This window comes from Ascaphus truei, chromosome 3 (assembly GCF_040206685.1).
Source record: "Ascaphus truei isolate aAscTru1 chromosome 3, aAscTru1.hap1, whole genome shotgun sequence".
NCBI classification, from domain to species: Eukaryota; Metazoa; Chordata; class Amphibia; order Anura; family Ascaphidae; genus Ascaphus; species Ascaphus truei.
Window position 1 is genome coordinate 230,724,281 of NC_134485.1, and position 18,266 is coordinate 230,742,546.

The 18,266-nt window shown below is 42.5% G+C and overlaps 1 protein-coding gene across 17 annotated transcripts in view; it reads left to right on the forward strand.

Moving 5' to 3' along the window:
* Positions 1-18,266, forward strand: part of DMD (dystrophin) — a 2,761,517-nt gene that overhangs the window by 2,111,014 nt on the left and 632,237 nt on the right. For all 17 annotated transcript variants that reach the window (XM_075590265.1, XM_075590266.1, XM_075590270.1 and 14 more), the window contains one exon: positions 16,771-16,888. In XM_075590265.1, coding sequence (XP_075446380.1) covers positions 16,771-16,888 — 118 coding nt within the window. The remainder of the gene's footprint in view (positions 1-16,770; positions 16,889-18,266) is intronic.

An 18,266-nucleotide genomic window follows, 5' to 3' on the forward strand; every position in this document is an offset into this window, starting at 1 on the left:
CCCTCTCTCCACCCCTCTCCCCCCCTCTCTCCACCCCTCTCTCCTCCCCTCTCTCCCCCCCTCTATCCACCCCTCTCTCCCCCCGCCCTCTCTCCCCCCCTCTCCCCCTCTCTCCCTCTCTCTCTGGGATTAACCTCCTCAGTGCTGTATCAGTCTAGGTGGACAGGATTTCTCTGTTTCACTATGCAGCAGGGAATCCACCCTGTTTCAGGGCCCCAGAACAGAGCCTTGCTGGTACCCATAGATGATATCCAAAGGGCTGGAGTTAGTGCCTGTAATAGACACAAATTAGGATCTATCCGATAAGTATGAAACCAATTTAAAGTGTGTTCTCTATTCCAGAGCACCGAAGCTTGTTTAACAACATGGTCAACAGAATCAAAAGTGTTTGCAAAATCTAGGAATATTGCACCAGTAAGTTGTCCCAGTTCCATTTCACACTGAATCTCATTGCAATCTTTTAAGAGGAGTTACCGTCTTATTTGTCTGGGTATTGGACACTGTTTTTGTTCCCACTTTTGCTGACTGGGACAACTCTGGCAGTGTTTCAGGTCTGTGGGATATGGTCTGAAGAATAAATAGAGTTGATTAGGGAGGCAAGCGGTATGGCAATGACTGGGGCACCAAGTCGTACTGTAGAAACTTTGATTGCAGAATATCAGTTGTAAGAACTGCTGGGATGGGGAGTTATAGGGGTTCTCTCAGGTTGAGCGTAATGATTGTAGTTAGGGTTGTGCTTTGAGAGTAGGGAAGTAGCACACCCCACAAAGTATTCATTTAATGTGTTTGCAATGTCAGTGGGATTTGCTAGAGTAATATCATCCTTTTTGATATTAGATGGTTGATGGAGGCTAGAAGGCTGGAATATATTGTCGCTGACATTCCAGAAGTTTGGTGGGTTTGATGTACAGTATTTAACCTTAATTACAGGGACAAATAAACATTAGTATATACTTTGTACTGTTATTTATTTTCTGCAAAATAGATGGGGTGCACATGGGATTAACAAGAACACTCTTCATAAATTAAATTATAGTGAAAACAGCTTTCCAAACACCATAGGTATCTTCTTGAAGACCGTCCATTTAAAAAAGATACCCGTGAAGTTCATGAAGCTCTGTACACTATAATTTAGCAGCAATCACGGCTGGGGTTCTCCAGAGCTGAATCGTGATAGTTATCAATGAAATTACTGGTGTTAAAACTCTATCTGGGGGAATTAAAATGGCTACCAACTATTGTGTGTCTTACGAGCCAATAGTAAATCGCAATATCATCTTGTTCGGTATTGGAGGACCATTTTAATATAACTTAAAAAGACATGAGGAACTGTGGGGACCGAAACACTGCGGCAGATCCATGGACCCTGTGCTGTAGAAAAGGGGGAGGAGTTAGTTAGGACGGATTGCTACTTTAATCTGTGATGGACTATCATGTTGGTTCTCCACAAGATATTATTACATTTAACAAATCTATATAAAGAGATGGGCACACAGTAAAGTATGCATACAAGATCCTCAGGCCTTATGCATTCAAAAAATGGAATGGTGGAAGCTCATTGTACTACTAAATACCAAGCGCTGAATTCCCCATGCTGTTTACAAAGGCCATTTATAAAATGGTATGCCAGCATATGCATTTATAACCTGGAGCATTTTTGAGTTTTCACTAAATTACAAAGTTTAAAAAAAAAAAAAAAAAAAAACATAAATGGCCGTTATTTGTCAGAGTTTAAAAAATATTGTAATTTGGGGGAAAGTGTGATTTTTTTTCAAAAATACTAGTAAGCTATTCAAAAGAAATTACATTTTGGATTTGAAAAGTTTGATTGTACTTTTCGGATTTAATTTTTTACTTTTTCAAAAGTTCCAATACAAAACTGGAAAACAAATTTTCTAATGGCACTTCAGTGACTAAGGGAACTGGTTTAGATCATGTGTGGGGATTGCAGCACTTTCTATTTTAGACTGTTTTAATATAATTGAAAAGTCCAGATTGGCTTCTGGGGCTCTAAAGTGTTAGAACAGAGTGAAGATTTATTCACAATTCTTAAGGGAGTATCCACTACCAATCCCGAATGATTGCTTGATTGTAGAAGGGGCTTGCTCACAGGCTGATAATGGGGAGATAGCGTTCCCATGGCTAACTCTCCATGAGAGTCTGCAACCAGGATTAATAAGTAACACATAATGTTCTCCTATGCCTTTAAATATGTGTAGCCCTTGTACACCCACCCTAAGTGAGATTAGGTCCTGCTACTAGTGTCTTTTGCGAGGTGGTGTATACCTGTGAGGTAACCAGAGGGCTGAACTCTTCCGCGGTGGTGTGGGGAATCATCAGGACAGGCTTTCAGGGTTATTCACTCATGGTCAGTGCCTCCAGTCAGCATGGATCCTGTGTTTGCAGGATGGTTCATACTGACACTATGTACTGGTCCAGTTAGTAACCACAAGGGATTATAGTGCAACTGGTTCCTTATTCAGTACAACAGAAGTCAGCCAGACTATACAGCCCCTCTTTAGGGATAAGACCTTGCAGGCCCCAACCAGATTCTTATCCCTGGCAGTGATCAGGATAACACACACACACACTCCTCAGGGGGAGGAGACAGACTAATCACTTCTGAGAAAGTGCCAGAATAATCCAGAGGATGGGCATGTAACCCTGCCCCATAACAAGGCAGGTCTGGATAATGATAGGTTATCACATACAGCATATGACCCAATCAGTATCCTTCCCTCAGGCTCACACTTTCTGGCTGTTGCTAGGCCCTCCCATAGATACAGCAAATACATCTAAGGCTGCAAAAGCACACAAGGCCTTTCTGAAAGAATTAACCCATCCACTGCTGCACCTAACAGGGCTTATACTGGCAGGGCCCAGGAAAATAAGTAGCGGCTGGGAGGCAATGCTACATATGATAAATGACAGTCCCCTTTGAATAACATCAAATTCACTAAAATCAGCGGTGACTCACTGTTGCTGATTGTGTATCCCTCTGCTGCTGGTGGAAGTTTGGGCTCCTCCGGGGTGTTGTCCGCCAGGGAAGTAAATGAAGGTAGAAGGGTAATAGCGTTGCACCACCGAAAAAAGGAGGCAGAGAGGGCGACTCCAAAAAAAGATATATAGAATTTATTAGATCATAAAACTGAGGTACAACGGGCCAACATGTTTTGCATGGCAAGCGCTTTATCAAGGTCCCATCAGGGACGCTATTACCCTTCTACCTTGTTTTAATATAATTAATTTGCCTCCTATTTTGTATGTTGGTGTCAGGCGGATCATGTAGAGGTCTAATTTTTAGTTTAGTACCTGTAAATTAAGTGTGGTTTCGGTCTACTTGAATATTAATGGTAGCTTTAATTTTGGAAGATTATGCTAAATTTTACCAGTGACATCTAAAAGTATAAATTTAGTTTAAAAAAAAAATCTATTTAGATTATTTTAATCATTCACTTCTTAACACCTCTGCTTTACATAAAAGTAAATCAAGCAAGCGCCATGCACAATAACAGTGGGCAACAAACCAAAACTATGTTGTTAAAAACACTGCCCTCACAATTTAAACACATTATTATCAATTTACTGATGTCCTGCTGTGGCAAAAATGAACTAAAAAAGTGTAACTGAATGTATAGGACAAGAGAATATTCTTTGAAATAGGAGTATTTTAGATTCATAGATTAGATAATTAGATCTTATTGTGAATAATTTGGTCTATTACAAATACCATATACAGTATTTAATATAATATAAATTAGAAATAGTTTTCCATGCCAATATATGTGTAGTGTACTGTAATACTAGAAGTAAAGTGTACCTTTCAGTGTATCAATACATTTTGATATACAGTACGCTTTCTATGTTTATGGTCCATAGTAAAATTCCGTGAAGAGAACCTTGTAAATCAGTGTGAAAGATTTACCCTGGGCTATTATGACTAATGCAGGATGAGATAGACTGCTCTGCTGGGATTTTTCACCAGACCACTGCATTAAGCTAAATGAGGGGATCTTGTTAAATAAAAAGCAACTCCTGCAGATAATTAAATTAGTACTGTATCTAAGACAGTCCAACTCATACTGACATTGTATACTGTAGCTAAGGGGAATATACATGGTATTGCCTAAGAGCAGAATGAATTGTCTGAATTGTTTAGTGGTTGGGTTCGGAGATAGGGAGGTGTTAGGGAGGTATGGCCCAAAATCCAGAGTTTGACCATTTATTTTGTGTTAATAAAAGAGCAATATGCTAAAGTACTGTACAGATACCTTAAATTGTGTTTCTTTCCAATGTGACTAATATAGTGCACAGTATTTTGATGGACAAGCTTGGACAACGTAACTTCCTTTGGGGGGCCTGAAACAGAAAGTCAGGACCCATATAAATAGCCAGAAGATAATATCAGGCACCACAATAAGTGGTATATAAATATATCTGCGCTTTATTTTGCACCTGTTGCTATAGTTTATATTGTCAAGGCAACTAACAAATGTTGGGGCCTTGCATGGAACCGGATGGGCAGTTGTCGAGCAGGAGGAAGTAGTATGGGGGAGCTGTTTAGTGTATGGTTGTCACTGGACCATCGGGTCATGGGTGGACAAGTCGCACTGGTCCTGGAAGGCCTCTTTATTCACCAGAATCATGAAAACATGTCTTACTGTCCCCTGCTCCCTGATGTCGGTGACCCTAGATATTGCAGTTAACTAAGGAACTGTGTTGGCCTCTAAGACTCTGTGACCAGGTATTCCTTGTTGTACCTAATGAGTAAAGACCCAGTGTTGCCAACTAAAAGAACTATGCCTACAGATACAGTTAACCATAATTTTTTTTTTTTAGAAATAAATAGGTGACATTATATGAGACAGAGTTTAATATCAAAGAGCATTCACTTACCAGTAACAGAAAACCACTTAGAATAACAGTACTATACAAATTCCCCAGGGATTCTAGGAAACCGCATTCCATTTGTCCCACTTGATTGCTGGGAAGTTTATGCAGATTACTTTGGTGTCATTTTAATAGCAAGTCTACAGGGTAATTCAATAGCTGAGATGTTTATGGATAAGGAGGTTAATTTCTCACTCAGTTTTCTATTTGCTGTATTTGTGAGTGTAGAGAGCCTCCCCATTTATTTATATATCTAGGCGTCAGATTTCCAACACTCTTGCTAGGTGAATTGATTTCACCAAGTGCACCTGCTGAAAATTAGGTTCTTTCCAGAACTTTTACTTAGATGTTTTGTTGAGAACCAGTTACTTAAGCTGTTACTTATCAAGCCAACATCGACTGGGGTTTAAATCTACAGTTCCTAGCGGAAACCACAGACACAGTTTACTGCTGCGGCCACTAAAGGTGAGATCATTATCTAGTAATCAGGATTGTCACTTTGTCACTGTTTCATAACTACTGTATGCTTCCAGTTCATCAAAAAAGGCATCATATCCCTGAGCTGTATTCTTCTGGTTGAAGATACCAGTACCTTTAACAATTTTAACCCTATGAGTGCAGAATATGAAATGGGGGTCAAGTATAGCAATTTGTGATCTGAATAATAATTCACAGAAAGGGGAAAGGCTAATAGGTCAGAGACTCTTAACTCTTCTCTTGTCGTCTGCAATGTGTTACTGGCCCCTGTGGCAGCCAAGGGAATATGTGTGTAGGAGATGGGTGCAGAGGTTTGTTAGAAGAGGAGACGTTTTTAAGAGGAAATCAAATAGGCTTCTATTAGCCTTAATTTTCATAACATAAAAAAATCTTATGATCAGCAAACATAGGGTTAAAGGAAAACAAACCAGACCTAGCTCCTATAGGGAGGATGTAGGACCTATATCTGGACTGAATCATACAAGCAGCTTCCTTCACTTTCCTGTAGCATTTTTGCTGCAGATACTTCCTAAAATGTGACTGGAGCACAATTACAAATTTCTTCAAATGTTCATAATTCTTTCTTTGTCGTTGGATTCTCCATATTGATTGGAGAAGACACTGTTTTATTCTGGTGATAAAGCCGACAAACTTTCTTTCTTCTGTAGGCAGCCTGTATGACGACGGTTGCCGAGTGTTTTTTCGCATTTAACTTCTTACTCCAACCTTCTATGGATAAGCGCTCTGTAGTATCTCTGGAATGTTAGGCCTGGTCCCCGCTGGCTACTGCAGCGCCTGCTGTGGCGGACGCTGCAGGGACGAGAGCCCTACCCTCAATGGCTCCGGGTCCGCTGCGAGGGAGGGCCGCAGCGCTGTGGCGAGAGTTGCTCCTGCTCTCAATAGAATTGAGAGCAGGACTCGCGACGGAGCGCTAAGCCACACCCCCCGGCGGTTCAGCTAATGAGGGCGAACCTGCCAGGTGATGTCATGGCCTCGCCCCCGTCACTCCCCAGCCACGCCCCCCGGTCTCTCTTCCTGCAGCTCACTGCAGACTGGGGAATCGGCTGCACGTGCCGCCAGTTTCGCGGGCGCACGTGCAGCAGAGGTACTGGGGCCTCAGCCTTAGGCTACGCTTATAGCGACGGCGACGTCCGGCTATGGTCGCTGGAAAAATGAAATAGAGATGACTTCCAGCAATATTACTATAAGTGCATGCACCGGCGGCAATGCATTTGTTTTGATGCGACATCGCTGTTGCCGGCACTTAGAATGCTGCTCTTGTTTATTTCTAGTCCTCTCTGATCTCAGAAAGTTCTAACTGGAAACAAAGGGATTTAGCTCTTTCCTGCTCCAGGATGCCCTCTGTTTCTTTCAGTGCTAACTGCACTTCCAACTTTTCCTGTTCCATTTGATTCTTTACCTTTCTTACTTCATAAAGCTTGTCATTGCCTTCACTGACTTGGTTAGATATGAAGCCTCCTCTTCAGGTGTCTGTTCTTTCTTTTTGTAGTCTCTATAACACTGGCGACCTTTTCGTAGTCATCCTTCCATTTACACATCACTGTGCTGAGACTTCGAATCTCCTGGTGCGAGACTTATAGCTCTGTGTTGAGAGTGTGAAGCTCCTTCTGAGAGACTCCAGATCAGTAGTGAGACTGCAAACCTGTTTCTGAGAGACCTCCTTGCCTGAGACATCCAGCTCTACGCTGAGAGTGTGAACCTCTTTCTGAGAGATCTTCAACTCTGTACCGAGGAGAAGAAGAAAGTATGGCGGTTCACTGCCGTCCGTGTGGGTAAAGAAAAAGCGCATCCGATGAATTAAAAAGGGTAACTTTTAATGTGCACTAGACATATACAAAACTGCCACAAAAACTCTGACGCGTTTCGTCCTGTAACTAGGACTTTGTCAAAGAGTAACTGGTGAAAGCACACAGTGACTCTTATGTGGTGGCGCCAAGCTGCTGATTGGTTGTACCTGATTGCTCTAAGCTTCTGATTGGTAATAGCTAATTAATACGTCATCAAAGACTCAGCGGATACATAATCAGGTAATTGGGGTAAAAGTAAAGAGGAAAAAGAGATAAATAGCATCTCCTATAAAAAAGAAAGACAAGCGCCACCTCACGGGAGCCACAAGTGGCCACAGAAACATAAATATACATAATATAAGATACATATGACAAGGAGAAAAGAAAAAAAGAAAGAAAATAAGGATAAAATGAATTATATACATGCAGAAAAAACAGTAAATGTGTGATAAAAATAAAGGTCTATAACTTAATAAAAGACAAGACCTATCTCATAAAATAAATATATAACAATTCATACAACATAAACACCAATGGGGGATGAATGAATAAGATATGACTGAAGGAAAAACCTCTTTCTTGGCTAGGCTTCAGAACTGAGAGGAACCTTTCCTCTGCCAAGAAAGCTGAAGGCCTTGTGACTGGATACACATCTGCACCGTATTGCAGCAGACTTCCCCGGGAAGCTTTCACGCCCTGCCACTTGTTATCTCCGATTTTTTATGAACTTACAGGACCGGGAATACGAAAGAAATGAAACGTAACGCAAGCCAGGTTTCAAATCCCTTGTCTCAATTTATTACTCATACGGTAATGACTTTTATACCAGAAAAATAAGATATTGGTTAGAGGCGTAACATAGGCCTAACATAGGCGTAACATAGGCGTAACCTGGATGTGTCCTGGGCGTAGCATTGATTAGAGACGTGATTTAGGGGCAGGACATATTAGTGGCATGATTTTGGGACGTGTTTCTCCCAATACAGGCAATGTCTGAATACATAGCTTATTCATTGTCTGTTATCAAAAGAGACCTTGAATCTCTAGCAACTAAGTTATACTATTTTGCCTCTTTCAGAGAACCAGCCTTTTGTATATTTGACTAAAAGAGCAGGAGACTGACAATACAAAAAGTATCTTAGCAATATCCTGAGCAGGAATAAAGGAAATGTAATTTGGCAGAAACTGAGTGCATTAGGAATTATATTTCAGCAAAAGGCTGACTAAAGAATCTTAACTAGTTATGAACAGACAACATGGATGCTTAACACAAGTGCAGATTCTGGCCTGACCTACTGGTCCTAACATTGACCTTGTAATATGTGGCTATAAAGAACAGTATGTACAGATGTTAATATGAGGAAGAGAAAAGAGATATACACCATGAACACTTTAATCTGTTAAAAAATGTTTAAGCTCCCATTCAATGTTAATACCCATGGGCTGTAAAGTGTTCATGGTGAAGATCCAATACATCTCCCTCACATTTAGTTTTTTAAGTCTATCACCACCCCTTGGATGAGATGGTATATGTTCTATTCCATGAAATTTAAAATTAGTAATGCCTCCTGATGGACATTGAGAAAAGTGTCGTGATACAGGATGTGTTAAATCCTTTCTGATAATCAGTCTAACATGTTCTTGTAACCTACTGTAAGTCTAAGTGATCTAATAGTACGATCAATATAGGATTTTTTACACCCACATTGCAAGTGGTAGATCACATGGCTAGTACAACAGTTAATAAAGCTGCCAATACGAACATTCTTGTTATTAACACAAACGGTTTTTGTGCTATTGGCATACTTACATTTACAACATCTCCCACATGGGAAGAAACCTTTTGGGATATCTTTCAATTGTGAATCTCGAGAAGTGGAATTAAATATGCTTGGTGAAAGATGGGATGCCAATGTTTTGGCTTTTTTGTATACAAACTTAGGACCTCCCTGTATGATAGGGGCAATGACCTTAACTAATGTAAGTACATTCCAATGTTTAAGGAATATTTCACGAATAGAGTGTGATTGTCTACTAAAAGTGGATATGAATAGTGGATATGTAGGGTCATTATAATCAACGTGATGTTGTGATCTTTTGGTACTATATTTGTTTTTAATCATATCTTTTCTATTTAAGAAATTTGCATGATCGAAAGCTGCCTGGATATCCTTTTGTTTGTACCCTCTCGTCAGGAATCTATCCGCCATATCTCGTGATCGTACAAGAAATGTATCATTGTCAGAACATAGTCTTTTTAACCGTATAAACTGTGCCCTAGGTATACTCCAAATCCTAATAACTCTGTGACGAGACTGTGAATCTCTCTTTCTGAGAGACTCCCTGCACTGAGACTGGAAAACTCCTTTTGAGAGATTCACAGCTCTGTGCTGAGATTGTGAGACTCCTTCTGAGAGAGTTTAAGATCTATACTGAAACTGAGGGCCTTCTTCATAGAAACTTTGAGCTCTGCCTGAGCCTCCCCATACTTTTGCTTCCAGTCAGCAATAACTCCCTCAGAGCGGCTCTGTTTCTCGTCCATGGTGGTTATTAGGTTTTCGAAGTCACTACACAAGTGACACTCTGTGTTCATCACAGTTCCACAGTCAAAAGCGAGTGTGAGCAGACCCTCTTTATCTGTTTTTCCATTTGTTTACATAGACATTACTGTGATCTCCTATCAGTTTGCAGTGCATCTTTAGGGCTTGTGAAGGGATTGTCGCTTATTTGCTCTGGCTCCGCTTCCCTTGTACTTCTTGTTGATGGTTCCGCACTGTCAGACCCAGATAGACACATTTTTGGGGGACACGATTTCAGTCTTGGGCAATCTCCAGATTCTGCCATTCCTGGGATGAATCTGCCAGTTACTCTAGGCTTCAGGAAATCTTGGCCCCCTTCTGATGTCATAGGATCATCTGTGGACGTGTTTGCAACTTCTACGGTAAGCTGAGAACCTCCTTTTATTTTTCTTCTCTCTTTTCTTTGTATTTGAATGCCCTGAGACATCAACAATACTTAGATCACATTCATTGCTTGAAACTTCTGCAGTTGCACTGCACCCACCGTGTTTGGTTTGCAGTTGCAGTAGCTGGCGGAAACATTTGCCATTCAGCTGGTCCTGCTCTTGCTGCCACCGTTCAAATTCACTGTTGTAGGGACAAGACTCATCCAGGTGAGGCTCACCACAGGAAAAAGATACAGACATCTTTCTGTTGCGTTTTGTATCTGGGTCCAATTAAGAGACATCCTCATCATCATCATCATCAAGCCTGAAGGGACACTCTTTGGTGTGGCCAGGTTCATTACAGACAAAATACATTTTACCCTCCATTTTGATATTTTAGGTGTATTGTTCACACTGACCCTGGGAGATGCTATTGCATAAATATTCTCTGTACATGCATGAGCCACAGTTGGTAGTCATACAGGAGTGGCAGACTTCACTTGCAGAGTTCGTAGCTCTTTCAGGCGTCTCCATAGATAATTTTTTCAGAGCAGCCATTTAAAAAAAAACATGTTTTTCCCCCCCCCCCCGCACACGTGATGGAGTAGACTTTGTTCACAGAATCGGTACCTTGTGTGGTCACCATCTGTCACAGTCCCCCCAGTCAGACTCTGGTGGTTGTGGCTTTATTAAGCGATGTGGCTTGGTTTTCTGCCTGGATCAGTAGCACTTTATTATGATCACCTCTGCCCGTGGTTCTTCCGTTGTTACTCCCATTGCAAACAAAAGCACAAAAATAAAAATTTGTGTCAGTCTCCAAGTCCCGTTTTAAATTCAAATGCAACCTCTTATCCCATTTCTTACACCATATGTAGGAGGTGTATGCAAGGTTTGTTAGAACAGGAGATGTTTTTAAGAGGAAAATCAAATAGGCTTTTATTAGCCGCAACTTTTGTAACAGAAACAGCTTGTGATCAGCAAAAACAGGATAAAAGGAAAACAAACTTGATCTAGCTTCTATAGGGAGCGCTGACCCTGTGTATGGGTTGGGGGGCCAAGCCCCTTACCAACAGCAAAAGACAAAACAGTGTGGAGGTTAGTTACCTTCGGCCCCATCTTACTCCTCTCTGGCTAGGAGGAGGGGAGGTCCAAGGTGCTTGGTAATTTCTCTTGCGCGGTCCAGGTTCAGTACCTTCCTGGATTAGAGAGTCTGTGTTTACTTGTATAGGGTGGTCCCTCTTGTACGATCCAGGGGCAGCAAGATTCCTAGATCAGAGAGATTAGTCTGCAGGCTTCTTAAAGGTTTAATGAGGCATCTGAGAAGATTCATTAAAACGGCCTGCTTTAGAATTGACCTCAGGCCGGTATCAAGTGATGTGCACAGGTTTTCCCTATTGCACTATGTGACAGTGGATCCACCCTGTTACAATATGACTTCAGGATATTCATTTTATTTGTGTTGTATAAATCCCATATAGCCTAGACGCATTGGTTGGCCAACTCCAGTCCTCAAGGCCTACCAACAGGTCAGGTTTTCAGGATATCCCTGCTTTAGCACAGGTGGCTCAGTCTTCTTAAAACCTGACCTGTTGGTGGCCCTTGAGTAGTTGGCAATCCCTGGCCCAGAGGCCTCTACTACAGTGCTCACACTGGATGGAGTTCATGGATTATAAATACTTCTGTCTATGAGGTCATAAATAGGTTTGTTGACCTGGTTTTGCTTTTCTTGTTGACTAAGTTTTTATGGTCGAACTGTACTGTCACTCAATTAGGCAACATGATTTATCACAAGCTGTAGCACAGAGAAAAAGTAAGGTATTTTCTTTAGGTGGAAGTAGATCTGAATGGATGTCATTGCCCCCTAAGCAATGTTGATGAATTTGCAGTAATTTCTGTGTCCTGGGGATAGTTTGTTTTAAAGCTCCAAATGTCCTTGTTTACCCAGGGCAGTCCAGGCTTACAGTGGTCTGTTACAGGTACAGTAGGAATAAATGTTCTCTTTTTTTTTTTATGTTCCATTTTCCATTTATAGTATGTAAAGCTACTGAGCTAATATGGAATGAGGTGAAAGCTGAACACCAAAAGTATGAAACGGTGCTCCTGCGAAAGGATAGAAGCCTGCAGCAGATCCAATGAAGCAAGGAGAAGGCAACACAAGGCACAACAGATTTGCAATAAATCGAATTTATTATTAGCCAAAAAACACAAAGTTTCGACTGTAAACGGTCTTTATCAAGTGAGGCAAAGTGGTATAGTGAGAAAGTCATGTGATCCTTTTTATACCACGGTACCACGTGTGATGATGCTGGAGGAGCTATAGTACACAGCTGGATGACTGAGCCACAATCAAAAGGGTGAGTCGGACGGGACTCACGAAGATACCGGAACAACAGACGGCAAGATTGGATCACCAGGACATGCCCTTCTCCCCTCCTCCCCCTTTCCCCCGTGGATATGGAGATTATTCTGACACAGGACAACAGAAGGAGTGTTTCAGCACAGCTGTTTTTCAACATGGATAATGAACACAGGGTGTTGCGGGTAGGTGGGGATTATAAAAAAGGGATCACTTATGACTTTCTCACTATGCCACTTTGCCTTACTTGATATAGACCATTTACGGTCATAAAGTTGTGTTTTTTGGCTAATAATACATTAGATTTATTGCAAATCCTTTGTCTCTTGCGTTGCCCTTCTCCAAGCTACTGAGCCAGATATTTTATAGTTTTGTTCCGATTAATACATGTTACATTTATGGGGTTATAATTAAAATGTGTTGAAGGTGCGGCTCAGTGAGTAAAGGCACTGACTCTGGAAACAATGACACTGACAGTTGAAGAGCCTGGTACAAATTCCAGACTCACCTACAAGTCACATTGCATCAGGCACCAAACAAACAGCAGATTGTGATATTGTGAGGGAAGCTACTGTGCCTATACTAATCCTGTGTACAGCACTGTGTACTGTGAGCTTTAATCCTATGTACAGCTCTGTGTACTGTGATCTTTAATTCTATATACAGCACTTTGTACTGTGAGCTGTGAGCTTCAATCCTATGTACAGCACTGTGTACTGTGATCTTTAAGTCCTGTTGGGAGAAAAACCTTATACGAAATCAAGTTAGTATTAAAATGAATGGAAACACCCATTGAAGTAATTTGAGATTCGTTGAGACAGAAAATTAAATCAAGGGATATAGCTTATTGAAGTCAAAATTTGTTTTTTTGTGCAATAGTGCCCCAATGGCACTATTGGACTTTAATGAATAACCCCCTTATATCACCCCCATAACCACCCTATGGCATGGTGTCCTAAATATCTTATCAACGTGTGAGTAGTTATTGTCTTTACAATTTCATTTTAGGTTTAGGTTTGTTTTAAAGAGTTGTCACTTGATTGCTCTATCTTGAGCAGAGATGTTGGAGCATTAAATCTGCTGCTGGCACACAGAACATTTTGTTTTATATCATTGTTTGTTTAACTTTCAGAACAGCTTCTTTTGTTTCATGGCTGGAAAGACAGAACGTAAAGCTCTTTATTTATTTTTTTTGTGCAAGGATTGAGAAATGTCCAAATGCATCAAAGAACATAACAAATAGTTGGAATTACAGCACATCTAAAAATATAGCAAAAGCTCTAAAAAATGGTGAAGGAAGTTTTTATAAAATAAAATGCAAACCTTTCTAGGATGGAGGTATAAAACATAATAAGAGGCGTAAGTGCTCCACACAATACTGTAGCCAGTTAGGTAAGAGAGCTATAACTTTGCATTCTTCATCATTTCCCTACCGGCTTGTTTTCCAAAGAATCTGAATGATCATGTACTATCCCATATTCTCGAGGTACCACTGTTTATAATGTTTTACAAACCAACTCCGCAAATAGATTAAAAGGTAACAAACACTCTGCTGACCAGGATTACTAAGCTGCACTAAGGCGCATGTCAGTTAGAATTGGCTGTGTTAGCCAGACGTTTGTATACTTGGGATGAGCGCGTGCGCGGCCGTGAGCGGTGGCGCGGCAGACCAGGGAAATTACAATAAAATTGTATTTTCTCGCTGCTGCCGTGCTGCGAACCAATCACAGCGCAGCCTAACCACGTGCGTCACTGCTTGCACCTATACAACTAAGCACGCACGCCACGTGCACGCGCACCAGCGCCTACTATATAACAAGCCTAAGACATTTGCTTGCATTACTGACACTGAAGTGAACATTTATAGTGTAAGCCAGTGTTTTTCAACCCGTGTTCCTAGGAACCCTTGGGTTTCCCAGGCATCCCTAAAGGGTTCCCTGTAATTTTCAGGTCCTTTTAAAAGTGTACCAAATACAGAACATTTTACAACGCGCTATTAGTGAGGGTTGGGGTTCCTTACAATGCAGCTAATATCAGACACTATGAGAAAGGGTTGGGGTCCTTACAATACATCTGATCACAGATACACTATTAGAGAGGTGTGGGGTTCCTTACAATGCATCTGATCTCAGGTGCGCTGATAGAGAGGGTTGAGGTTCCTCAAAATTTCACATACGTAGAGTTCCTAAACCAAAAAAAGTTGGAAACCACTGGTGTAAGCAAAGCACCTTGTGTAGCTTAGTTTAATGCTATTCTTCATTTAAATATTGTTGTTTAAGTGGTTATGTCTCTTCAAAGTCAGAATCATTTTCAAGGCTGTCCTAGTTTCAAGTGGTATGTCCATCCACACAGTGGTACCTCATTACTTCACAATGTCATTGCATTGGTTTCATAAGTAAACCTGTAATTAGCAAGCTGCGAAGCTGGCTAACAAGAAGTATCCCACACCCAAACATATTGTATATGGGGCGTTTATGAACTGTAATTATCACACAATGAATATAGGCCAGGATTATCAAGCCGCAATGCGGAGTATCACACCCCAATCTGGTGGTGACTGCAGGGCTGCCAACAGGGGGGGGGTCTGCCGGGGTTGAAGTCCCGGGCTCCGTGAGTCAGGGGGCCCGGCCACTCGGGCCCCATGCGCAGCCATGCTTGTTTATTTGAAAAAAAATCAGAAAAAAAATGCCGGCAATTCCACATGCGCAGAGCCGAGATCTTGGCGCGCAGGGAAGCAGGGTGTCTGTCCTGCTGCCTGTGGGCCCGCTCCCCCCTCCCACCCCCCGCTCCCAACGTGGGATGGAGGGGAAGCGCTGTTGCGAGCCCGGGCCTGCCAACCCAGCTTCCCCCGCGTGCCCGCCAACCCAGCTTCCCCCGCATGCCCGCCAACCCAGCTTCTCCTGTGCACCCGCCAACCCAGCTTCCCCTGCGCCCACCCACCCACTCACCCAGTCACTCACCCACCCAGTCACTCACTCACCCACCCAGTCACTCAGCCATCCACCCAGTCACCCACAAAGTCACTCACCCACCCAGTCACTCACCCACCCAGTCACTCACCCACCCACTCACTCACTCACCCACCCACTCACCCATTCAGCCACTCACTCACCCAGTCACTCACTCATCCAGTCACTCATCCAGTCACTCATCCAGTCACTCACCCAGTCACTCACCCAGTCACTCATCCAGTCACTTACCCAGTCACTCACCCAGTCACTCATCCAGTCACTCACCCAGACTCTCACCCATTCACTCACCCAGTCACTCAGTCACCCACTCAGTCACCCACCCAGTCACTCACTCACCCACCAAGTCACTAACTCACCCACCCAACTCACCCACCCAGTCACTAACTCACCCACCCACCCAACTCACCCACCCACCCAACTCACCTACCCAACTCACCCACCCACCCAACTCATCCACCCACCCAGTCACAGCCATCCACCCAGTCACTCAGCCATCCACCCAGTCACTCAGCCATCCACCCAGTCACTCAGCCATCTACCCAGTCACTCAGAAATCCACCCAGCTACCCAGTCACCCACCCAGATACTCACCCACCCAGTCACTCACTCATGCACCAAGTCACTCACTCATGCACCCAGTCACTCACACACCCACCCACCCAGTCACTCACTCACCCACCCAGGCAGGCAGTCACCCAGACAGTGAGTCAAGGCAGGCAGTCACCAACCCAGGCAGGCAGTCACCCACCTAGGCAGTCAGTCACCCACCCAGTCAAGGCAGGCAGTCACCCACCCAGGCAGGCAGTCACCCACCTAGGCAGTCAGTCACCCACCCAGTCAAGGCAGGCAGTCACCCACCCAGGCAGGCAGGCAGTCACCTGTCTTTTGTTGAAAATATAAAAATAAACAGATTGCATTGTAATGTTTTTTAAGAAAAAAACAGTTAAGTAAAAGTTGCGCGCTAAAAAATATTTTTGTGGTAGGTGCGCTTTGGATGCGGGGGGGGGGGGCTTCTCCTTTCATTTGTCCTGGGCCCCATGATTTCTGTTGGCGGCCCTGGGTGACTGCCATTGACTTGAATAGTAGTTATCACAAAATGGGAGTGTGATGCCCTGCTCACGGTGTGTTAAATCCAGGGCATGGTCTCTTTCATATGTATACATGGGACAATGTATGTTTCATATGTGATAAAGATGTTGCCCGCTGTGAAACACATATTATAATTTCTATGAAACATACAGTATATGCATCGATAAAATTGGAATATATACAGTAGTATGAATATATATGTATATATTATCGTGTTTGCCTATCTGTAAATAGGTGACGCTCCAGGACTTAGAACAAAGGCGTCCCCATCTGGAGGAACTTATCACTGCAGCACAGAACCTGAAAAACAAGACCAGCAATCCAGAGGCCAGGGCAGTTATCACAGATCGCAGTAAGTGCACATTTTGCTACTCTAACATTCATCGTTCCAGGTCTCTGAACAAAACAGCAGCTCTGTGGCATTACATGTCGAATTATTGCATTGACTGATATGGAGTAATTCATGACATGTTTATTGTGGTTTTCGGGTAAAACAGCAAGCACCTGGGTACAAAATAGACACTGGGTTGACATTGATGAATTACATATTGTGAGGCTTGAATGTACTCTTAAATCACAAAAAGTAAAATAAAAAATATCGGTTCCAGAGATTCATTTTCTTCATGCACCATTTTGCCTGGCGCCGTGTTCAAGAACCTGCTACTAGAGAACATTTCCATACGCTTCTTTGTATAGTTATTTAAATTCAATTACTTCACTGTCGTTGAACACAGTGTTTGCATTTTATCTGGAACAAAAATCTATTCATATGTATAATGAAATACAATGTACCTATGACATTAAAGGTGACATTGCCAATGGAGTATTTTGACATTAGTGCTGGATGAAACATGAGTTTATAATGACAGACTGTTTGTTTTAAACCCATTTCTATGTCATGTAAAGAATTTCTGTTGCAGCATAGATACGTGCAGAACACTAGCAGTGAATATGTTCCTCATTACAATGTTGCGGGTATGGTGCTCTATCGTATTACATTGAACTGATACCTTATTGCAACCTGTGGCTCGACGCAGTGGTACATACACAAAGCACCGGCAGGAGAAACAATCAGTGTTTTTAATTGACCACTTCAGAAAGGGGCACGGTGTTATCGCACTATTTTGACCGCGGCAACGCGCCATGGGTTGCAATTACGTTGGCTACATCTCTACTGTATGTAAACAGTAAATCTTTATAATTGACACGTCTTTAAAAAGAGACAAGTACTTTTTCAGTAACTTTTTACGGTTACAAATGTACACACATGGGGTTAGACATTTAACTACATTTGTGCCGGTAGGGGCACTATTGTTTGGAGACTCGACGTCAGTGTGAGTTTCTCTGCTATATTGCCCCACTCGGCACAATCAGTTTATGTATAACCCTTAGAGCAGGCCTGCACAACTCCAGTCCTCGACGGTCGCAAACAGGCCAGGTTTTCAGGATATCCCTACTTCAGCACAGCTGGATCAATTAGTGGCTCAGTCATACTGAGCCACTAATTGAGTCAGCTGTGCTGAAGTAGGGATATCCTGAAACCCTGGCCTGTTTGCGACCCTCGAGGACTGGAGTTGTGCAGGCCTGCCTTAGAGTAACCTGACATTTGGGAGATGTTTCACTTCTTCTAGCTGTATATTTAAAGTCACTGTGCTGAGTAGGATGTGCAGGATTCCGTGTTTACGGGCACATCATCTTGTTTTAAAGTTAGGGCCTGATTGTCAGATTAG